Source organism: Pangasianodon hypophthalmus, chromosome 29, assembly GCF_027358585.1.
Source record: "Pangasianodon hypophthalmus isolate fPanHyp1 chromosome 29, fPanHyp1.pri, whole genome shotgun sequence".
NCBI classification, from domain to species: Eukaryota; Metazoa; Chordata; class Actinopteri; order Siluriformes; family Pangasiidae; genus Pangasianodon; species Pangasianodon hypophthalmus.
In genome coordinates, this window is record NC_069738.1 from 14,230,369 (window position 1) to 14,255,955 (window position 25,587).

Below are 25,587 nucleotides of genomic sequence, written 5' to 3' on the forward strand. Positions count from 1 at the left end.
ACTTGTGTTAATTTGCAAACTATGCAACAAATATGCCAAAAAAATAATGCCATAGGCACATGAATCTCAGAAAAGGGAGCGATATATGTATGAATTCAGTAGGAAGTTCAAACACTGTTTAAGTTTAGTGGGATAAATCCTGTGCTCGCTCTGCTATTAATGAGTTTTATTCAAATGTGCCACCTACATGATGTACACATATGAAAGACGCTGAGCAAACTTTCACTTAACTTTATTTGGACCCACAAAATTCATGATATAAATACAGAACTACATCATAATATATAGCAAAATATTAACTATACAGCTTCTATTAACAGCGGGAGGTGTTTATATTTCACATTTAATATGGGAGCTGGCAGAATAGATGGGTCTAGCACTCATTTAACCAGCATTATTATATTCATACTGTACAAACACACACACACACACACACACACATTCTATTTACATGGTTTGTATTGAAACAGTAACTGGGTGTTCTGGGGTGTTTTTAATGTTGATGACGATAGATTAAAATCTAAATACTTAATTTTCACCACTGGCCCTTATTTTTTGTCTGATCTATGATCATGTGTGTAACAAATTATGCTATAATTAAAACAAATAAGCTATTATTTATTAGTTTTATTTTACTAAAGAAGCTATTAAGGTGTTCTGTAAATGATTGATTTCTGTCTGTACAGCCTCATTCTGTAACTGATGTTACATGAAAAATATAATGAGGTACATGTATACTGTATATGCATGCCTCACAGCTTCCTCTGTGTGTGTGCTCAGGACTTGATCTCGATCACTTTGATGAAGGGCAGAGACTTGTTTCCGGGGCTCGTTGGTGTCAAAGGCTTGCTGCAAACCAGAAAAATGGTTTTTGAGTTAACACAATTAAACGCCTTCTCAAATTTAACATGTAAAATATTTTTTAATCATTTACAAACATTATTACTATGTTTTGTCTAAGTTGTGTATAATGGTATGCTTAAAGCCTTGAAAAATGGTTTTGAAAGTCTATTTTGAAAATCCTGCTTCTGAATATTCTACCCATTTTAAAACCTAGCTGATTTGTTTGCACTCATATGCTGAGGTGGTGAAGTATTTATTCAAAAATCGCACCTTGCTGCATTTAGAGGTCACTACGTTTCCAAAAAAGATGAAAACTGACAGAAATGCCATCGTAATGCTAGAAGTGTACTTTGTCAAGCTTACCAGAGGATTCAAGTTACTGTTAAGGCATTTCAGTATGTCACTGTAACTTAATCTTCAGGTGAGTTGATCAGATAAGACCAACATGCAGCAGTGACAGGAAGGATAGTAGATGTGGTAGATGTGATATACTGCAGATATGTCGCAGGGCTGTTTTGCTACAGAAATGACCAGCTACAGTGATTAGTTAGCAGCTGTGATGAGAAACAGAATTAGCTACTCGGAATCACACATTTTTCTCTTTCTGTTTGAAGCCAGCCAGCGACATTCAGAGCTCAGGAATATCGAGGTGACAGTCTGAAGTAATGGAGGTTTATAAGAGATGTCATCTCATCATACATCTTATTTTAATAATTTTCAGTGGAATTGTCATTAAGGTATTTTATGGCAATGATATTAATATAACTACTATGACATTGCTTCTTCAATCCATCAGAAGAAATGACTTTTGAAAAGAATCTTTGCAGATGGTCATTACACTGCTGAAGATTTTTGAGAAGTGACTTCAGCCAGAGAGATGAATCAGGATGTCTGAGAGACTGTGTGTGACTAATCGATGGTCTCTGTTGTCTTTTACACCAGAATAACTCTTCAGTCAGATGCACAGGGGGGAAGGATAAGACTGGAGACAGTTTCTTCATAGTAGATGAATTTTATTTGCAGAAGTTCTTCACTTGGAGAAATACAGGAGTGTAGTCGGAGTTCTGTTTTGGCCTTGTCACACACCTTGTCTCCCTTCCTGTCTAATAGCTTCCCCAATATATAATAGGTTTTTAGGTCATTTATGTGAAAATGTTCAGAGAAGCTTAGCTCATTGTATGGTAAAAGGGTCTTCACATCATAACATGTACTACTTATCTATCTCATTACAGACATCCATTTATCTTATATCGTGACAGATCAGGTCAGAACACAGAATACACTCACAAATAACAAGAATCAGCATAAAGAGAATAAAACAGATAACACGCATAAGAGAAAGTAAAGGAAAATCAAATAATTCCACATCTGTACTATTAACTCCACTCATGTACCCCTGGGTCAGAAGATTTAGCAAATTCAGCACAGGTACTTAGGTATGTGGAGAATTATGGGTAATTTGCTGAGCCACACCATCTGGTGGAAAAGCGCTGTTATTTCTCTATTGTGCCCTGGTGAATGATTGGCAATATTGAATATTCATCTTCAGTAAGCACTTTACACATCACACACACATACACACACACACACACTCACACATTCACACCTAGGTGGAAGGAAACCAAGAACCTGGAGGGAACCCGTGTGGATATGGGGTGAAACTCACGTGAAACTCTGCTCATATAGTAACCCAAGCTCGACCCGGGGAGCATGGACTTGTGAGGGAGAAACACTACCTGCTACACCACCATGCCACCAACACTGAATATGCTCAGAAATTTTTATAAAATCCTACACAGTATGTGTTTAACAGGATAACGCCTAAGCAGTTCTCAGCAAATTACACAATCACATACAACATAATGCAGAAATGCAGAAAAATAGCGGAATTTAAACCCTCAGAATCAGTCATAAAATTCAGTCTGGTTTGTTTCATGTTTGTTTGCTAACATTAGATCATATGGCTATCTAGAAAGTTGTAAAGTGGGTATGTGTGTGTGTGTGTGTGTGACCGCTCACCTGTAGACAATCTGAGCTTCCTTCTCTGACTGAAAAGAGCTGGGTGTCTGATCACCCAGACAGAACTCTATCTGGTCCCGCATCTCTCTGTTCTGTAGGGAAGAAAGGAAACAGTTTATTCTTGGAGATTAAAGGGAAGAATGAGAAAGCAAAACAGATCAATATAGAAGCCTCCAGTTTGATTCCTTTTCTCCACCTGTGCCACCTTTGCAGCTTGATCACTGATTGTTGTTCACACCCATTCCTCATTAGAACCTATTACTGTGTGTTAACACCCCTTTGTATTGTGTGTGTGTGTGTGTGTGTGTGTGTGTGTGTAAACAAGCTGTGCGGAACCAAATCTGTGCCAAACTGGTCCAACTCCCAATACACCTGAACCCGATAATCTGTGTTCTTCACTGACTATCAAGACAGCACACACACCATAGAAATAACTTTGATATGGATTCAAGAATGATAATGAGACAATTATGGCCAAGTTGAAGACGGCAATTTTCTTGTCAGTATGAAGCGCATCTCACGTATGAGATACACTTTCATTTTAATTAGCATTTGAATGCACGCTAGCTTTTTAAATCCTTTAAGCTTTCTATAAATAAATTCATCATATAACAATTTCCATGTGTGATGTGTGGGTTCTCAGAAAAAGAAACTCACTCATACTGTTATTAATTAATTTATTTTTGCACCATCTCTGTTTACAGCTCCCAGGATATCAGAATTTTATCTTAGCAGAGAAATCTTATTCTAGTTGCCACCCTGAGAAACTAAACAGACATTATTTTAGAAAGTGTTTGGATCAGTTTATGCCATCAGCTATTTTATATACACTATATAGCCAAAAGTATGTGGACACCTGACCATCACGCTCATATGTGGTTCTTCTCCAAACTGTTGCCACAAAGTTTGATGCACACAATCATATAGAATGTTAAAATTATCTCCAGCCCTTCACATCCCAGTCACTCCGTTTTCGAATGTCTCCCTTCTTTGAGGCGCTACAAATCCCTGTGTGTCAAAACAACCGATCACAAGCACAGTTTCTTTCCAGAGGCCAGCAGACTCATGAACAGTAATCAGTAGACAATATCACTGTGATAAAGCACATTATGCACCTTTTTCTTTTTCCGTGCAATAGAACTTACCTCATATCTAACAAAGGAATACCTGTATACCACAGGCTACACAGCTTGTGCACTATATTATGGTTACATACTATTATTCATCTACTTGCTGCTACAATACTGTTTTGCTACTTTTGAATACTCTGTGTGTATGTGTTGTTTGTGTGACCGAGAGAGCTACCGGAAGCCGGGGTCAATTTCCTTGTGTGTTCAGGCATACTTGGCAAATAAAACTGATGCTGATGCTGAAGTCTTTTCTGATTCTTAAAATAGGTTTCATTGTTTTCATTGCATCTGATTCCCTCCTTATTAATGAGTGACAGTGGCTGATCTTCAAGAACAATATTTAGATATAGATATTTTTTCCTCACCTAGCCTGCATCGTTGCTGCTGTGTGCTGCTAGTAACGAGCTCCTCATGCCCATGCAGCTCCTTTAAGATGTTTTACTTGTATCGTAGGAAGATACTGTATTTTCTCCTCTTGATATTTTCACAGTTTGCAGTTTGCTTTGCTTTGATCATTTATTGTACAGACTGCTGTCATTTCATGTCCTCTGTTCATTAACGTAGTAACATACACTACACTAAAAAAAGCTCATTGAATTTACTAAATTCAAATGCACACACACACACACACACACACACACACACACGGTTCCACATGACTGAACTGAGTTACATTAGCACAATTTGTTTTCGTACATTAAATTAGATCAGATTCAACTTTCATCCAACCTGATTTGATCGTGTATTTTCAAAGCCCTGAATATAATCAATCTCGCCGTTCTCACCCAAACTGGGGGTTGATCCCAGCTCACTGGTGTTCTGTAACAGCCACATTATCACTATCATTAATGTAGTACTCTAATTATATTCCCTGTCAGTGCCAACATCGTCATAAGATTTCAGAATGTTTACATTAATACTATGTGAATTGATCATGCTCGCTCTACAAAATTCAATCTAGTAATTAGAAACTTTAAATTAAGTAATTAAATTAAGTTTAGTACAAGCGATAGAATAAGGTTTTGAAGAGAAACATGATATTTTTATGTAAACTATATGTAATATATTCTCTTAAATCTGACTGACCACATATTCCGTTTTTTTTTTTCAGCATAACCGGATGTTGGTATCGGGGCATCTTTTATGAATATGAGTACGAGTAAATGAGCTCAGTATCGGGCTGATTCCTGATACCAGTATCAGAAACATCCCTAGAGAGGATATCAAGAGGCAGCCAGGGTGGAGAGGTGTGCAGTACAGGGAGCTAGAGGTAATATCCTTTTTATTTGCAGTTGATGTTTTTCTTTTGGTGAATATTTTGCTGCTGTGTATGAAGCAACCGGGATGAAAATCAGCACGTCCAGGGCTAAGGTCATGGTTCTCTCCCAGAAAAGCATGACACGCTCCCTTCAGGTGAGGGGAGAGACCGTGTCCCTGACAGAGGAGTCAAAGGGGTCAGCTGCAGCAGGGTTGTAATTGCTGTACTGATCTGTGAGTGTGAAGCAGGAACTCAGTTTGCAGATGAAGCTCTCTGTTTACTGGTCAGTCTACACCCCTATCAGCACCTACGGTCACAAGCTGTAGGTAGTGACCAAAAGAATAAAGTCATGAGTACAAGTGGCGGAGAGGATGTTCTTCCACAGGGTTGCTGGGTTTACGCTCTCTGATAATACGAAGAGCTCAATGGAAGAGCCTCGGAAAGGAGCCGCTGCTCCTCTGAATTGCAAGGAGCCAGATGAGCTAGTCTGGGCACTTTACAAGAATGTCAGGCACGTCCCAATGGACAGAGTCCCCCAGGGCTCCAGGATTAGTGCAGATCAACTCCCAATAACTTCCTCACTACAGCACCGCCTTGGTGCGTCATGGCCCTTAGGGGTTTTGGGGATAGGAGATTGGGAAACATTGTCTTGCACTATTACAGAGACTCACAATATTGACACAACAGCACAGGAACTAACCTCTGCCTCCAGAAAACCCACTTTTTCCTCTAGATCGCCAATCAGACGGTTGCGCTCCTCCATCATAGTCCGAGAGTTCTGAAGCTGGGGGCACACAATATATGCACAATGTTTATGATAAATATTAACCACACACTCACACACAATATGTACATAATAATGTACAACCCCAGGTACTTAGTGTTTGTAGATAAGACGTAGTCCATCCTAACTAGTTTTCCAAACGAAAAAGTCACAGTAGCGTATGAATCCGTGTAGCTGCCATGTGGAAGATGTGTAAGTTGTTTATTCTATTAATTATGATAAGGTGTGTTTATCTGCTCATTTGCACCTGGGCTTGCATCACTCTGAGTCTGTGTTAATATACATATGCATTATGTGTGTGTGTGCATGTGTGTGTGTATGTCACCTGCTCGATCATGTGTCTCACTTTCCTCTGTTGGCTCTTTAACATGTCATCTAGGTGATGGATTTTTTCCTTCAGAACGGCCTGCTCTTTTTCCAGTTGTTTACATCTAGAACACACACACACACACACTTTAAGGCTAACCTGCTCTATATATCCAGCTCTGCTCTAGTTATAGTTGTGTTATTTTGACTCTGTAGTGTCTGTACACGCTGATGACTGACCAGAAACCAGCGCCAGAGTCACAGAAAGAACAGAAAGGGTTGCACTACACATGCACATATGCAACATGCATTATGTAATGTGTGTGTGTGTGTGTGTGTGTGTTTGTGTGTATGCGCATGTGCTACAGATGATAGTTACAGAAAGAAATCAGGCAAACTAGCAATTATAAAATATTACAGAATGAAGATGCCTGTATGTAATGCAAGTATTTGCAACCAATTTATGATACTTCAACCAGCAACAGCACCCAAAAGAGAAGATACGTAGACACACACTGTTCTCTGATTCAGAGTGAACAGATGGAAACAGTGGCAGATCGTTCTGCGCTTCTCATCTACACCTCATGCTGATTAAATAATCTTGGAGTAATGGATGAGGATAAAGTGCACTGTATTTTACTTTGCCTTGTTCTTTAGTGGGCCATTTGTTCACTCATTCCTCCCACCTTTTCTCATCTTCCCCTTCCTTCAGTGCTCTGAGATCCTGAAGTTCAGCCTCGCCTGCAGCCATTTTGTCATGAAGGCTGGCATTCTCAAGCTTCAGATTTCCTAGAAGTGTCTGCAGCTCCTCAATGCGTTGGCCCCGCCCCTCTGCCTCGTTCTGGGCCTGCCTCAGATGCTGGTTTTGCTCCTCCAAACGCCGCAGGCACTCTCTGTTCTCTGCCTAGAAGAGGGCCACAGACAGAAAGTCTGATTTTGGGTGTATCCCAAATGAGTCCTTATTAGCATTCATTTAAAAAGAACATGTCATTTGGAACAGCGTACACAGACACTGCATCAGAAACTAGCTTTGAGAGAGAGTCACTAGGACACGAAATATGACAGTGTGGTTAAATATGACTTTTATATCTTCCAGATAATGAAGAAGTATATGAATAATTGAACTGCCCACACATTTTTATTTTTAAACCAGTGCATTAAGGGCTACACACACACACACACACACACACTCAGCCACCATGACAGGAACTGTATGAACCCTCAAACGTACAGCCTGCTAAGACGTGTAGTTAAAAAGAACGCGTGTGTTTCTTACATGTCTTAACTAGATGTCATTTCCATTGTTTAGAAGTAGGTGGAAAGAGAAGAGTGTGTGTTTGTGTGTGTGTGTGTGTTTGTGTGTGTGTGTGTGTGTGTGTTTACCCGGAAGCTGCTGTAATGCTGTAATGCTGATGTGGACATTTATATACATACAACATGACATATTTGGGCCCTCTTTATTTTGTATATTATAAATTGTGGACCTAAATAAAGAATTTATGTGTGTGTGTGTGTGTGTGTGTCACTGACCTGCAATGCCTCTATGTCCTCCTGGTGTCTCTGTTCTACCTCCTGCAGCTGAGCATATAGACGTTTGGTCATCTCTCTCAACCTCACACACTCTTGCTCCTGATAGAGACAGACAAAAAAAAAAAAAAAGAAATATTCCCATTCTTACGTCCAGGCTTTTATTTTTGAAAAGGTTTGAAAATAATGCCGAAAAATACCCCAAAACAGTTCCTTATGCTAGAGTTAGAACATTTGCGTGTTATTCCCTGAACATTTTGAGCTGGCAGCAAAAATGAATAACACATTACTACTAGAAGTCTCAATCTTTTCATTAATCATCCAAGTATTTAATTACTCATCCCTAGGGCAATTCCAAAAATGCACGGCATATCGTGTCACATTTGTGATAGAATTTTCAAAATGGTGACATATTCATCGTTAATCAGAGAATAAAACTAATAACAGCTACGTGCTATTCTCTTACTGGAGATCTGGAGTTCTTTGTGACCAGAACAATTATTTAGTGAAAGAGAGAGAGAATGCAAGGGAATGACAAATACCAAAGAGACAGAAGAGAAGGAGACACCTGAAGGCTAAGAGGAGCGTGTAATGGAGGAGTATACAAACTAACTCTTCTCCATAGATATTTAACCACTATGTCATGTTTACATGTCAATAATATCAAATGCAACTGGTTTAACATGGCTGTGAACATTTCCCAGTGTGTCTCTATGCTCCTGCAGCATTTTAATGGCACACAGTGAATAATATGTGGGAAAAGGAGAGTAAGCAATGCACTGAGAAAGTCTGGTAAATTTTGTGTGTGTGTTTGTGTGTGTGTTGTTGAAGTATACAGCTTGTCTGCTAAGCTAAATGCAGCTTTGGCGAGTGTTGTTTCTCAGAACGTCAGAGGTGCGACTTCTCAGAGCAGCGTGAAAACAGTGCCATGTGCTTACAGAAATGTGTGTGTAAGTGAGAGACACACAGCGTGACTGTGAAATCAACATGCAGGTTCACAGAAGGTTCATCAAACTGTTATCATGAAACATCCATGTTACTGTATTCTAATAAACTGCTGGTGATTTTTTCATATCTTATTAGTATTAAAAGATATTTTCTCAGTAGTATTTGAAATGGAGTAACTCCTGCTTCACCACCACACACCACACTGCTGCCTCGGACCTGATCCGTTTATCAATCATGCATTTTCCATCAGTTGTGAATAATGCTGCATTCAACTAAATGTCAGAACGAGGAAATAAAACGCTTCCTCTACCCTGAATTCCTACTCGGGAACTCAGAACAGTCTCAACTCCGAGTTCAGAAAGTGACGAAACATGGCGGCTCACAGCATGAACAGTAAACACATCAGCACTTCTTACCTTAAAATGAGTTTCACTGTATATACACTGTATTTATACTGTATATACAGGCATTAGCTTTAGATCAATCAACATATAGACATTCTTCACTTATTAAATCTATAACACTGTCTCTACACTGTCTCTAGGAGGAAAATATACATACTAAGAGAGTGTTATTTATTGTTTCTAGATATAAAATACATTGTGTGTATACATTTCATTATATGGCCAAAAGTATGTGAACCCCTGACCATCATACCCATATGTGGTTCTTCATCAAACTGTTACCACAAAGTTGGAGCACACAATTGTATAGAACGTCTCTGTGTGCTGTAGCATTACAATTTCCCTTCACTGGAACTAAGAGGCTGAAACCTGTTCCAGCATGACGATGCCCCTGTGCACAAAGCGAGCTCCATGAAGACATGGTGTGTGAAGGTTGGAGTGGAAGAACTCGAGTGTCCTGCACAGAGCCCTGACCTCAACCCCACTGAACACCTTTGGGATGAACTGGAACACCGACTGAACCCCAGACCTCCTCGACATCCCAACATCAGCGCCTGACCTCACTAATGCTCTTGTAGCTGAATGAAACACAAATCCCCACAGCCACGCTCCAACATCTAGTGGAAAGCTTCCCAGAAGAGTGGAGCTCATTATAACAGCAAAGAGAGAATAAATCCGGAATTGGAGGTTCAACAAACACATGTGGGTGTGATGGTCAAGTGTTTACAAACGTTTGGCCATATAATATATCTTCCTACATATAAATGTTCTTGGAGATTCAGAGAATGCTCACCTGGCTCTCAGGGACATGCGCGTCCACACCGGCGTTGGAGACAGGGGATTTGCTGCTGGGCATATTAACTCGGATCCCATTGGCTGGACTCTAGAGTGCAAGGAACATCGTTTGAATTGTTTATTGTTGCTGTTTAAACATTTTGTACCATTTTACCTACAATACACAGTAATGTGCAGAAGTCTTAGGCACACTCAATTTTTTCAACACTAATTTTGTGTTAGCTGTGTATTTCATGACTACTTCATAAATATAACTAAACAAAATTAAATGTTATAGAAAGATGTTTGTATGTCAGTAATGAAGATAACATATTACATATGTACTAGACCAACTTAGCAGCCAAAATTCTGTACCTGAGACTACTGATGCATTTTTAAAGACAAAATGTTATCATAGCAAATACTGACTTTGTTTAGTTTATTACTGTTTACTGTTCTTCATAGATGTTTTTTATGTATAAAACATTTAATTTCATTATTTTTGAAGGCATCTTTCTTTAGAGCATTTCCTTTCCATGTGCCTAAGACTTTTGCACAGTACTGTATGTAATTTACACTATCAAAATGTCTGACAATAGGAGAACAATGAAACCAAATGAAATTCAGTACCTTGTTATTGTTATTATTTCGGGCTGCCATCTGTTCCCTCAGAGTCTTCAGGCAATATCTCACCTTACAGCGTACAAGAGACACACACACACACACACACACACACACACATTCCAATCCAATGTTTAAAAGTTTATTTTTGGCCTATTCTTCAATACTTTTTGTTAAATACACTTTGCATGATTTACAGTAATTCTCTTAGATGTACAGTGAATGCAGTAATGATTGTGATTCTTTATCATGCCATCCTAAATACTTCTAATCTTCTAATCTTTTATATGAAAAGCACTTTGACACTTTGAACTCAAAAAAGTGCTATAAAAATTAAGATTATTATATGTTGTAACATGAAATACAAACATTAAACCCTGAATGCATGCTGTGGTCATATACTGTACATTTCACTAAAAAGCTCAAATACAGCTTCAGTAGTGACTGACTTTCCTCTGACTTTCTTTTTTTATATCTAACAACACAGACTCAGGCCTGATCTATAATCACGCTCTCAGCTTTAATGTCTGTCCAACCTGGAACTGGCCGGTGGAGTTAAAGAGTGATAGCTGATCTACGTATGCTCTCTCTTATGAACTGATCTCAGCAGGCAGAACAAAAAGATTTTCTCTTGCAGGATCGCCTAACTTGCTTCATCAGGAAGCTGTTTTATTGTGATTTTTTGCTGATTTGTTATATTGGCGTGATTGAGCATGTGAACTCCTTTACTAGCTCTGTCACTGGACTGAGATCTTCTCCAGTTAATAGTCACAAGACTGAATGTCTGTAGGCGCTGTGCTGGACGTACTGACCTCCTGTATTTGTGAAACCTCGTCAGTCAGCATTGTGACACTTTGTTGCTCCTTGTCCTGCTCCTGTCTGCCTCGTTCAAGATACACCTGCAATACAGAAGAACAGTTACACACACATAATAAATACACACACACACAGACACGCAAATAAGAATGTAATAAAACTCACCTTGATGACTTCGATCTTCTCTCCTAAAAGCCTGCTGGAATCTGGCCTTATCTGGCACTGCTTTCCACAAATCACTGCAGGCTGAATATAAATATTTTGTTGCAGTATGCCAGAAAAACATGCATGTTATTTAAAGCCCTGTGCTTGTGACTCTTATTCAAATTCTTAACTTGAATTAGACTCAGCCTCATTGAATAAAGTGCAGAGTAAATCTTTAATGTCTTTAAATATCTGCTGCGAAGACAACAGCAATACAAATAATTACAGAAAAAACACAAAAGCAACAAGTCAGTTTAAAAACAACTATCAACTAAAACACTAATGCTTAATTGATTGAGATCTGTTGGACTTGCATTCAATTCACTGAGCACTTTCAGTTAGCCCCAACGCAGTGCAGTGAGCACAGTGTCCCATCAAACGTACTCCCAATAGGCCTCATCTATCAAGCTGGATATGAACAGATTTATTCATAAATAGTTTGTGGAAATTTGGTATTTGTGAAAAAACTTCTCAAAAGTTCAGAAACCCATGTGAGTAAGAAGAGTAACTAATGTAAATCTCATTATGATGATCAGATATAAATGATCAAATGATCAGATATAATTCATATAATTTGTGCTGAGTTACTGCACTTTTATATATGGATTATGCTGTGAAGTTTAAATAGATTGTATTTTTGTTACACACCAATTTAATGAAACGTTTGTGAAACCCAGTTGTTTCATATTAATGACATTAACTAAATTATATTCTTCTTCTTCTTTCAGCTTTTCCCTTCAGCGGTCGCCACAGTGAATCATCACTCTCCACCTATCCTTATCTTCTGCATCCTCAACACTTGCATTAACTAAATTATATTAACTATGAAAAAAACTAAAGAAAGCAAGCCAATATAAATACATAATTTAAGAAAAATAAGACCTGTCATTCAATTAAGAATACCGCTGTATAAAAGAAGGACAGGTTCAGGTAGTGTATAAATCAGTTGTGTTTGCCACGGCATCTTCTTTTAATGCTTTGCAGCTCTTGATTAGAGGCAGCACTAAGTGACCGATAAGTGACTGATCTGGTATGTCTCAAGCTGCAGTGTGCCATATACTCCTTAATGTGCTGCAGACCATCTGTTTTTTTACACACAGCTTAACTGAAAGATTGATAAATGAGACCCAATGTGCGTTTAGCTTCTAAATGTGTACTTGTGTGTAAAATTACCTTGTTGGCGATATCGTTTAGCGTCTCGGTGACTAGATTCTGGTTGTAGTCATGCACTGTGAGCTTACAGATGTCCTGTGAGGAGGAGTGAGAGGACAGAAGACAGGAAGCAGAGAACAGTTTTGAGTTACTCTGATTTCCACCTGGGATCTTTCTTCATTTAAAAGTAGGGGAAGGCGTTTTAAAATGTTAAAATGCTCAAGAGGTGGACCACACCTGATTTTTTATTTTTTTTTACATCAAGATCTACTACATCAGTATATCAACATTATTCCAGATATAATCATACGACTGTGCTATTACATTCCTAGGCAATTTATATTACAGTTTATAGTACAGGAAGTAAATCAACCCCCCATTCCATCATCTTGCCTGACCAGTCTCAGCGTGCCTCCATGCATGCAAAGAAAAACTGGTCTGTAGTGTGCAAAACAAACTATCTTGAACACCTTACACACCTAAACAGTCATGCATGAAAGAAGCCTTCTGAAGTGAGAGAGAGCAAGAAGAAGCAGAGAGGGCAAAAGAGAAGCAGCGTATCTGTTTATGTGCTGTAGTTATGAACGCAGATAATCTGATTTTGTCGTGATAGAAATCTCCTCTGAAATCTACATTTGCAGCATGCTAGTTTGCAAGCTTCCGCTATTTTTTACAGGTTTGTTGGCCAGGTGTGTCAGAAGGTGGACTGTGTGTAATCTGTGGAATGCCTGAAAGCTCTTATTAATCTCTCACACTAACTCAGATGTCTGGGATGCCGCTCCTTTTTCAGTCCAAACATGCAAAACAATTACCATTCCTTCCATGCCATGTACAGATTTGCACTTTACATCCCTCCTCCGATGAATCAACGGCTAACAGCGAATCAATCACGCAACCTATCTACACTGAAAAAAGTGATTCAATCAATATGACAAAAACAAACCTGTGATTTTTACACAAAAAAGAGCAAGGAAAAAACAAGGACTTTTTTAAATTACTTGAATGCTTTAAGTTCTGTAATAAATTAATTCATTTGAATATATATATAAAAACCCAAAGTAATGTTAACTCTTGCACATGTGCAAATCAACGCATGCTGACCAGAAGAGGAGCATGAGCTTTCAAGTTGGTGAAATAGTCATGCTAGGTTTTGCCAGTTCAGTCATTATGAAAGCTGATGTAATGTGCTCTTTGTTAATGACCATTTCGTAGTAATAATGATGGCTGATTTGCGAAATCAGACACTTCCAAACGAAGACAAAAAATATCATTTCGATAATGTGTACATTTACATGTTGAAATTTACATAATTAATTTAAGCTCACTAGTGTGAATAAACAAATAAATTATTTATATTAAAAAGAAGCAAAAATTTCCTTGTTTTAGTTGTATAATATTTAACCATTTAAATCAAGATTTTAATTGAAATTGCATTAAGTTAATTTTGCTTTAAAAGCAAATGCAAATTGTTACCAAATAAATACTTTTTTTTCCATGTACACAAGTAACTGTGCTGTTTCTCAATCAGCCAATTGTATCTACAAATAAACTACATTTTAAAGTTTCGATTTCACTAAGTTACATCCTAAATTCCCAAGAAAATCTAGCAAACGCCCACACACACCCCCAACACACACACAGTAATGTAATACAGTTCCAATGATACCGTTTAAAATAATCCTAACTCTAAATGTAGCATTAGACACAGCTTACAGAAGACAAAAGTCATATTTCACTGCTGCTTACAACACAAATAGCAGCTACACTCCTGTACACTGAGGATGACGTCTCTATGGCCTGTACCCTGCGCACAGGGAGAAACAGGAACCGTTGCTACATGCCTCTAATCCGTGGGTGTTTTCACTTTCAAACACTATGTCATACTGGATTGTTCCCATTTGTCTTGGACATTTAACACATTAAAGATTAAGGAAGTTAGATATTAGAAAAGGATCAAATTGCAATTCAGTACTGAGTGACTACAAGATGGAACCAGTGAGGCACTTCCAAGGATTAGAGAGATGACTGTTATGTGACTTTAGAGATAACAGTGATCTCACTGCATGACTTAATCATCCAAGAGGGTGAGCCAGTCAAAGGCGTGGAACAAACTGTTAGCAACAAGGTGACTACACTACAACAACCTAATACATAGCTGCACTACGGCACAGCTGAATTCTCGAATCTGATTGGTCAGAAGGTGTTCAGTATTTCTTTATAAACGCACATCTCGGACAGTAGCAGGCAAATTTAATTTATATTAATGCATTCGTTCTGTTATTGTTTCTATAGTAACATCTAATACACAGAGATGTGTGTGGCAGATGCTCCACATAATCGAAGACCAATAATAAACAGATTTAATAACATGTTGTTTAACAAAGAACATCAATGTGTAATCATTGATGTGATGTTTTTTGTTAGGAGACATTTATGGAAAGAGTCTGTAACAGTCATGGTGTTTCACAGCTCAGGAAAGTCTTCAGGACAGAGAAGTTTACGCTTTCTGGTTTCTCTGTAAAAATGACAAGCTGTGTTTTAGAGAGAGAGAGAGAGAGAGAGAGAGAGAGAGAGAGAGAGAAATGACTGTTTATCGTGGATATAACGTAAGTGAGAACAGGAACTAACTTGCCTTTCAGATGTTCCACAACATTAAATCTCACTATAAACCATTGTGCAAAGAGTTGTGCGTTAAGAAAGTAAACACTGTAATCGATGAAAAATCTCTGTGGGATAAGTGGAAACACACACTTCAGACCGTGCTGTTATACGAAAATATGCACTTTGGGGTGGATTGTTTTCAAACTCAGTCTGTTGTGTTATTCCTCACTGAAATTTCAGTGGCTAATGATCAACAAATAACTGGAAATTTATCATACAACATATCATATAGTACATTGTACATTGCAATTACACTATATGGTCAAAACTATGTGAACCCCTGACCATCAGACCCGTATGTGGGTCTTCCTCAAACTGTTGCCACAAAGTTGGAGCACATAATTGTATAGAACGTCTCTGTGTGCTGTAGCATTACAATTTCCCTTCATGTTCCAGCATGACAATGCCCCTGTGCACAAAGCGAGCTCCATGAAGACATGGTGTGTGAAGGTTGGAGTGGAAGAACTCGAGTGTCCTGCACAGAGCCCTGACCTCAACCCCACTGAACACCTTTGGGATGAACTGGAACACCGACTGAACCCCAGACCTCCTCGACATCCCAACATCAGCGCCTGACCTCACTAATGCTCTCGTAGCTGAATGAACACAAATCCCCACAGCCACAAACATTTGGCCATATAGTGTACCTTCCAATGTCTGTGTGCAATATATTCCAAATTTTTATTTTTGTATTTTGGCTTCAGGATGGTGCAGCGAGTAGCATCCTCGGTTCACTCCTGAGCTCGGGTTTTTGTCTGTGCAGCTTCACATGTTGTCCGCATGGGTTCTTTCCCACGTGAGTTTCTTCCCACTTCCCAAAAACATGACAGAAGGTGGACTGGTACTCTAAATTGCCCCTAGGGGTGAATGAGTGTACAAGTGTGTGTGTGTGTGTGTGTGTGTGTGGGGTGACCTGCTATGTACTGGCATCCTGTGCAGGGTGTGTTCCCGCATGCTTGGTTTTCTTGTGCAAGCACGTGACTACAAGCATCTTTGTTCTCATGTGATTGCGTGAGTGCGTGTGTGTGCATGTCACAGCAGGGCCATTAGGAAAATCAAGTGTTGGCAAAAAACCATCAGCTCTGTAATTGAATGTCCTGACAGGCAGAATGTAAAGGATGTACTTTCAGTTGTTTGGATCAGAGAGAGGCAGATACAAAGAATAACAGCCTGGGGGTGCTTACACAAACACACACAGGTGCAATGGCTAAACCACAATCATTATCATCACACACAGCCACATGCACGCACACACACACACAAACAATCGCACATACAGTATATTATATGGGCTTCACATCCAGTAATCCCCTAAGAACTGGAAAGATCATTCTGATCTTTTGTCTTCACACAGTAAAAGAGTAATCACAAAGAAAATGACAGCAAAAAGAAATGTGACAAGACTGTGGATAAAGGGAAAAGACTGACAGATGGTCAAGAAAACCTATAGACTCTATACATTTCGTCAAACCATCAGTCAGATAGGAGACATAAGCCATGAAGTGTAAGTGTGACCACACCCAAGGAGCAGGAACAAAACACGCTCCAGCTTGCTTTTCCAATTCTCGTAAACTTATCTTTCATCTGTGATGGAGTCAAATAATTATTAAGATAAAATTACTTTGAATTATTGGGCAGATCCAAAATAATATCCAACTACATGCTAATTCTCTCTTACGCACACACATCCACACACACCACACACACCACACAGACACATCAATTATATGAAGCAAGTGATCTTTCTCTCAGTCGAAAGCCAGTTCCCTGAAGAGAGTGTGCACAGAGACGATCCTCCCAGCGTCATTCCTCTACCTGCCTGTACAATATCCTCGTTGTACATTTACCCAGGCCTCATACAAACACTGATGCACTTTCATTAGCTGCCCCAGAGCAAAGAAGTCTTACACACAAAAAAAACACAATCATGAAGAAAGGCAACCCTCAAGACCCACGATCAAGTTCAGTCTGGATCTGTGTGAGAACTCTCATGATCAGAGGCTTCATTACTGTACAGGGGTTGGAACTTGTAGAGGTTTATGGTACATGACATTTAGCAGTGAAAAGATAAATCCTAAAAGCCCATTGTGAAATCCTAGATTTGAAAAACTTTTTGCTAAAGTAAACAGTGTTACAGAGGCCTATTAAAAAAATCTTTATTTCACTATTCTTTAACATAATGATTTACAGTGAGGGGAAAGTAATTGGACACTTTTGTTTTTTAATAAACTTCCAGCACTTATCTCCACTTCAGATTTCCATAATGTCTTCTGATTTATACTTAGAAATATGAACAAAATGTATGTATTCATAAGTATTACAAATGTATGTTTAAACTAAATTGATAGTGTTTCAATACTTTTTTCTCTATGTTGAAAAATGTGTACTATATAAGTAAAGGCTGCATAAAAATCAAATTCTAGATATAAATGTAAAAAGTTTTTTTCTTGTGTGAATTGAATGTGGTGTCATTATAAATGACACTGTCATTGGTTAGGAATATTTCACAGAAAAGTAACAATCATGGTGAAGGTGAAGGAGCTTCCTAAAGCTCTCAGAGACAACACTGAACAATAGACATGTGGAAAAAGCTACAGAGCCATAGTCAAGACCTTAAACACCCCTGTCAGCACAACTGGTTCAATAATACGCAGGGAGAAAGTTCATGGACCCACAACTTATCTTTCCTGGACAGGTGCACCATGCAAGATTTCACACTGAGCTCTCAGACTAATGATAAGGAAGGTAAGGTCAATCGAAAAAGAGTTTCAGGATGACCTGAAAGCAGCAGGAACAACAGTTATACAATAACTGAACAAAAGCAATGAACTGCACCAAAATGATCTCTGCTCCGCACCTCACACTAAACTCCTCTGCTAAAAAAGAAGCACAGAGATGCATTTCTCAAAGCATTTAGACAAATCTGAACTCTTCTCGAACAATATACACTGGTCAGATGAAAGGGTTGTGTGTGTGTGTGTGAGATCCCAAGAACACCAAGAACATCATATCCACAGTGAAATACAGAGGTGCGAGCATGATGACATGGGGCTGCTTCTCTGTAAATGTACTGGGGCATTACACAACATCGAAGGGAACATGAATGGAGCAATGTACCGGAACATTAGAGGAAAATTTAACCTCACTGGCCAAGAAACTGAATCTGGGAAGAAGATGGATGTTCCAACAAAACAATGACCCCAAATATACAGCCAAAATAACTCATGAAGACCTTGTATGGCCTAACCAATCTCCTGACTCGAATCCCATTGAAAATTTATTGAGGATTTTGAAATTGAAATTGCAACTCCATCAGAGAGAACACCATAACCTTGAGGAACTGAAGACAATTTGCCAACGGGAACCAAAACTGAAACACAATGCTGCAAAAAGCTAAATACTTCTTACTGTAGACGTCTCAAAGCTGTAATGACCAACAACAAAACAACAGAACAAAGTACTAATGTTGGAAATGTTCCTTATCAATTTCATTTTTAAACATATCTTTGTTTATGCTTATGAATACATACTTTTTGGTTTATATCTATAAGTACAAAGTCAAAAGACATTATGTGTGGAAAGCTGATGTGGAGATATGGTTTTGTTATTTAATAAACTTCCAGTGCAGAAGTCTGAATATTTAGTTCTTCTCACTGTAAATCTACTGCCCTGAACTGTGCACATCACTATACAGCATGTTATACAGAAAATCCTGTTTATCTGTCTACCCCAGAAATGTTACAAATATCTAAATATTATATAAAACTGGCGTATGTTATGGCTGAATTTATTTTGTGCTACACAGCTGTCATAAGTGGACTGGATGTAGACACAATCGTATCAGTATTCCCAGATAACCAACAGTAGCGTATCAGCACAGGTTTGATATTACCTGTGAGAAATCTAATCATCTACCCATCAGAACATATTTTACTGCTTTTGGTTTGACAGTTTAGACTGTTTACACAGAAACAAACTGGATGGAGGGTATTTTATTGACTGTCATTTTCAAAAATCACAGTAAATGATAAGTAAAGATAAAACACAATGGGGTGTGTGATTACAGGAAAATAATCAGTGACATGATGGCGTGATGCAGCTCGAGTTAATGATTTTCCTATAACAGCATGTCCCGATGTGTTTTACTCCTCTAATACCACAGCAATTTGCCAACGATTACTATTAGTATTTATCACAGAATGACACGTCATACTTTTTGTCTGCTTATAGCAGAATGTCTTTGGAAAAAGCTGTAATGACCAACAACAAAACAATACAACAAAGTACTAATGTTGGAAATTTGTGTTGTCTGAATACTTTTCTTTATCAATTTCATTTTTAAACATATCTTTGTTTATGCTTATGAATACATACTTTTTGGTTTATATCTATAAGTACAAAGTCAAAAGACATTATGTGTGGAAAGCTGATGTGGAGATATGGTTTTGTTATTTAATAAACTTAATAAAGAAGTTTATTTTGTAATTACTTTAGTTATAGCAGCTATAAACAGTCATTCACTTCACTTTCTCTTTAAATTAATGAGAAAAAATACGGCTTGTTTCATTGAAGCATTAAATTTTCTTATTCTATTGGCATATAATTTTGCTTCTTTCTAGATATAAATGATATAAACAATAGAACAAGAAAATTTGAAGCTTATTATTAGTAAAAAAAATGTCTACAGATCAGTTTAATATTCTTATATTTGGTTTATGTAATCTTATAAAATGAAATACTAAATAAATTAAACTATTTTCACTTGATGTCATTTTTTGCAGTGTACGTCAGTGCTTACTGTTATAGTCAATAATTTCCTTAAATAAAATACTTCAGATGGATAAATCTATGTAAACAGCATATAAAACACAAATATTAAGTCTTAATTAACAACAAACAAAAGATGAACACACGCAGAGTTTTGTCCCTTACCTCGGACCAGACATCTGGATATTGCTTGCTGAGAGTCTGAGCATGTTCTGTGTGTGTGTGTGAATACCGATCACATTACACGGCAGAGGCGAGGTCAAACAGAAGCCCAGCCTGAAATCATAACCCTTTATACTGCTCCCCCTTCAGGACACAAAGTACTGCTAATATGTACCGCTAATATGTACTGCTAATATGTACTGCTAATATGTAGTGCTAATACGTACTGCTAATACTGCTAATCTTAAGAAAAATCTAATGTATGAAAGATGTTTAAAGTCAACTCATTTCATAATTAGCTGCTTCTGGTTATTTGTAGCTGTTGTGGTGAATTTACCACTGACTGCAGTAGGGGCTTTTTTCACTTGTGAAATCTCTGAATTTCTCTGAGTTAGTAGGACTGTATTTCTGTATTCAGTACAGATGACATCAAGACCACAAAGTACATATCATAATCAGCCTTCTGCTTTCACCTTCTGCTTTTACTCCAACCACAGGAACTGTAGTGATCACTGTGTACGTTTGCGTGAGTAAAACCAAATCTACCTTGAATTTTTACCATTTATATACACAGTTTTTATTGGTAATGATGAGTAGCTCTAACTGTTCTGTTTAGAAATGGGAATAAGTGGAGTGGCTGCACTATGACTGAGATACTCACGCTCTGCTCCCAGTAAAGGTGTTAAATTAATACGCATTACTTTCACAAAAATACAAGACTGCTGTTTCTGATGTAATAAAATCCCTGAATATATAAATGAAAAAAAACAACAACAATGTTAATCTGATCTTGCAGTGCTTCACCAGCAAAACTCACAAAGCTAAATGGTTAATAATGTTTACCACCACCACATGAGAGGACAGTAAAGATCATTGAATTTATTTTATTAAACCAGACTCGACATGCGTGCTGCTTCTGCGCTTCGCAGTGCCATGCTCTGCTGATCAGGGTCATTTTTAAACTAACTAGAAAGGAAAAGTTGCAGTACCTGAGGTTGCTGTTTTTCACAAGAATTGTGCCGCTAGAAATATGTACAAAATACCCCCACACACCACCCAACGTTCAGGACAATGTTTAAGGACATGTAAAAACAAAAGTGCAGTGGAAGCTCCACTCTGATGTTCCTGCACACTTTTCTTATACTAGCACTTTCTAGCAAGAATGCTGCCTTCAAGTGCTCGCACATGAACACCACCACAATGCGTAATTATCACTCAGGAACTCATATTTTTCAACAACCCTCATCTTTCTGAGTTTGGGGCATGTCAATAACAATAAAAGGCAGCCCCCAGTAAGAATGTAACATCTACAGCAGACAGTAAGAACAGAAGGTCGACTGTGTCCGACTTATGTTTAGACTATGGAACGCCCAGGCTGTCTTCTGTCCTCACAGTAAACTATCTCTTTGACTATACCCTGGTTCTTAGTCCCTGATTCTTCAGTCATCTTACTTCTGGTGAAACAGAGGTGTTCTGACAATCCAGAAAAGATTCACAGCAAGTGATAATTATGCTTGTTAACTCTTCAGTTCTTTATTTTCTTTCAGATGATACAAAAGATAAATAAAAACAAAGGACATTTTCTCACACCATCCATGTTTATCTGATCTAAACCACTTGAGCACACACCTTCCGAGGACCACTTGAAGGCAGCATAACCCTTCACACGTTGTTTACTTTGCCACGGAGACACTGCTGTCAACTAATCACTCTACAGCTCTGATCAGACAGGAAAGAGGAGTTTCTGTAGCTTTTGTAGTTCAGGATATACAGCACATTTATCACTGGTAAATGATTATTTAATGACATCTTTATTATCACAATGTTTTTTTCTTTTTTACATTTGGAATCACGTTGGCTTTAAAGATTTTTCACGACTTGTTGTCACTCATGCTCTGGAAAACACCAGAAACTCCACTTCCCAGAACATACAGTGGCCTACAAACATGGCCGCCATGGACTACAATCCCCAGCACAACACTCCAATGGTACGCTCACAGACTCCAGAGTTCTAATCACACACACCCTATATAAGCAGACTCTGGACACTTGGACCCAGTTGCATGACACGTGTCTGATAGTGAAACCACAAGCGCAGCCACCTTCACTTAGGACCACTGAAGATTCAAAATGCCGTGACTGACTGAACACCTGAACAAAAAACAGGCCAGAATTTAGCTATCTGTACCTGTGACAATATACTGCTATGGCATTACACCACGGTACACTGCAGTGTAACTGGAACGAGGCAGACCTGACTTGTGTTATTGTTGTGTAAATACATAGCTCCAGTTGTGTAACTGCATTGTAATCTGCACCTGAGCCATTCATTACAAACTCATTTCATTCAGACTTCACGTCTCATATCAGGCCAGAGCAGGGCTGGATTTCAGCCCCGGGGTAACCTGAGGCACACTGACCCGTCTCCGCTGTAAGGAGGGGTGTGGAGTGGGGTTTTAACACTGAATCCCAGCACCTGATAAAAAGTCTCCAAAGCAACAAAACAATAAGGCACACAGTACTGACTTAAAGGTGCAATAGTCTTTTTTTTTTATTTCTTACTAGGACAAATAATGGAGAAAATTGTGTGGAAATGATAAAAAAATAATACTTTAAGCCATTGTCTCAGAACAAGTGTATTGCTGGAAAAAATCTTTTGGAAAGCTGGTCCAGAATGTTTATTTGTATTTGCACTGGCCTCTTGTCAGTCATTTCATAGACACGCCCACAACGCAACTTCACATCCTTATAAATCATTACGGGGAAAATTGCGCACGTTTATATCAGTGGTAACTTTGCTTTCAAGTAGGTCAATGTCCGAGTGCACTTGAAAGTGATGTCATGACAGTCCTTGCTAATGCTAACTCCAGTTGAACCACCATAAATTTATGGGGCGGAGCTTTGTGTACATGGGTGGAAATGGGGGTGGGTTTGATGAGTAAAAAAAGTTATTTAACGCCACCCATTTTATCACTAGTGACCTATTTTTTTACAAATTTTACCTAATGCACCTTTAAAGTCCTAAAAAACAAAGTCACCAACCAGAGAAATAAACTAAATTGACCTGACTAAATTTTTTTTATTATTATTTTTTGCCTACTTTCATTTACTTGTCACAATGCGATAACCACACTAGGTCGCCACTGATAAAATGAAACGAACTGAAAGTTAACATGTTGTAAATAACTGTTAGTTAATTTCCAAGCTCTTACTGTCAGCAGTGTTTTATAACACTGATACTAACAAACTGTTCATCCACCCATATATCTGTTATTCTCAAGCAGAAAATAATCTCTTTCTTTTTTTTTAACTCTTACCTTCTTTTCACCACCTTTGTTTATTTGTCCTACCAGTAGCCTGTCTCTTTGTCTCTCCTACCTGAGCACACTTAATAAATAACAAAACACCAGCTGGTGCCAAATTAAATCAACATTTTCCACCGTATGAGACCGAGTAGCTAAACAAATGAAATTCAAGCAACCATAGAGTTTTGTAATGATCCACTAATTTACTCACATCCATTTCTACAACCACGGATTTGTTTTAGCCGTTTAGAGTTTTGCGTGTGCTTGTGTGTTTATATGCAGAAAACAGCGGGAGCCGGCCAGGGCAAGCCGCTTACATAAACACAGCAATGTTAGTTCACAGTAATCAGATTAAAATAGTTCTCTCTTTCTGTAGAACCTGCACACGTGACTTCTTGTCTGAGCTTAGACTTAATAACACATCACTTGCTCCTAAACCGAATGATTTAGGTTTAAGAAGAGCAAAGAATTGGAGGTTAAAACCAAATCTGATATCTGATTTTGACCTGATGAAGGCTACAATGGAGCTTCCAGCAGTGTCAATGATTCAGGAAGGGCTCCTATACATTTTGGTATAGTGTTTCACTATAGAGGATGAATATAGAAAGGAGTGACAAAAAAAAAGAAAGAATGCATGCGAGAGTACGTGCATGCAAGACAGAGAACAAAAAGAGACATGCATCTGTGCAGCTTGTGGGAGTGTGTGATTGTGTACGTGTTTGTCTTTCGCTCTTACCCGGAAGGGTGACATGCTAACTGAACATTGGGTATTTGCATAATGGCAAAGCAGTGCAGTAGAAAATGATTTGAATTAAAAGCCTTAGCATAAATATAAAAAAACGAGATGTTAAACAAACCGGCACACCTGAACTGAACAAGCACTCTCTCTCATGGAATGAGTCAGATACGTCAACTGTGACGCCAGCTTCAGCTGGTCAGCTGTATATATGCATATACACATCTGTACAATCTGATCATAAACGAGAGTATTCCACATATACTGTCTGTCAGGTATACACTGTCTGTATACAAACACATGACAGATAAAAAAAAAACATGAAGTGCAACATAAACAATGTTGTTTTGCCTCCATCGGCCACCAGAACAGTTTCACCTTAAGACTCTACAAGTCTCTGGAACTGCACTGGAGAGATGGAGAAGCATTCTTCCTGAATGAATTTGTATTGATTTGCAGTGACTTTGCCTTGCACACAAACCATGACAACAATCCTGTTATTTCATGTAAACATTAACTCTCTCTCTATCTAGTGTGATTTATTATTATTATGTTGTTATTATTGTAGTTGTAATTACTGTATTGTGTGCTCAGGACGCGTTCAATAAACAAATCAATCCTGCACATTTACATCATCTGTGATGTGCAGAAATGGAGCAAAGACATCTGCAGATGTCTCTAAACTCAGCTTTACACCGTTCGATTTTGCTGTCACAGACACACCCTCACATTGTGAAAGGAAAATATTTGGTCTGGAGTTGAGACGGTGGTCTTAGAACGCAGAATGTGATGCGCTCACCCGCAGCCGATTTAGTGGCAGCAGAGAGAATGTCTCCATAATACTTTTACCATGACAGGACAAAATGTGGCAAGGAAAGAAACAGAGGATGAATTATAGCTTCCAGGTGTGTCACTAGCTAATTAGCACACAAACGCTTTGCTCATTGAGTTTATTTACTATTATGACAATGTGAAACTATATCATGCTTTCTATTTGAAGAGCTATGCACCTGTCCATCACTGCACAACCAGTATGACCGAACCTGGTCATTTTCTTCAATCATATGTCTAGAATCTTCATCGTATAATCTGACGTGACACGTGTTATCACACAGTGTGTTATTATCTTATTAGAATTACAGCTGACTTTACCAAGGTGGACCTGCATCT

At 38.4% G+C, this 25,587-nt stretch overlaps 1 protein-coding gene across 1 annotated transcript in view; it reads right to left on the reverse strand.

Moving 5' to 3' along the window:
- Positions 1-216: 216 nt before the first annotated feature.
- tuft1b (tuftelin 1b) overlaps positions 217-25,587 on the reverse strand; it is a 30,526-nt gene continuing 5,155 nt past the window's right edge. The window contains exons 2-12 of the mRNA XM_026928526.3: positions 12,808-12,882; positions 11,596-11,676; positions 11,427-11,513; positions 10,624-10,686; positions 10,013-10,102; positions 7,871-7,969; positions 7,027-7,244; positions 6,360-6,465; positions 5,951-6,034; positions 2,863-2,954; positions 217-849 (exon numbers count right to left, since the gene is read on the reverse strand). Coding sequence (XP_026784327.2) covers positions 777-849; positions 2,863-2,954; positions 5,951-6,034; positions 6,360-6,465; positions 7,027-7,244; positions 7,871-7,969; positions 10,013-10,102; positions 10,624-10,686; positions 11,427-11,513; positions 11,596-11,676; positions 12,808-12,882 — 1,068 coding nt within the window. The 3' untranslated portion in view covers positions 217-776. The remainder of the gene's footprint in view (positions 850-2,862; positions 2,955-5,950; positions 6,035-6,359; positions 6,466-7,026; positions 7,245-7,870; positions 7,970-10,012; positions 10,103-10,623; positions 10,687-11,426; positions 11,514-11,595; positions 11,677-12,807; positions 12,883-25,587) is intronic.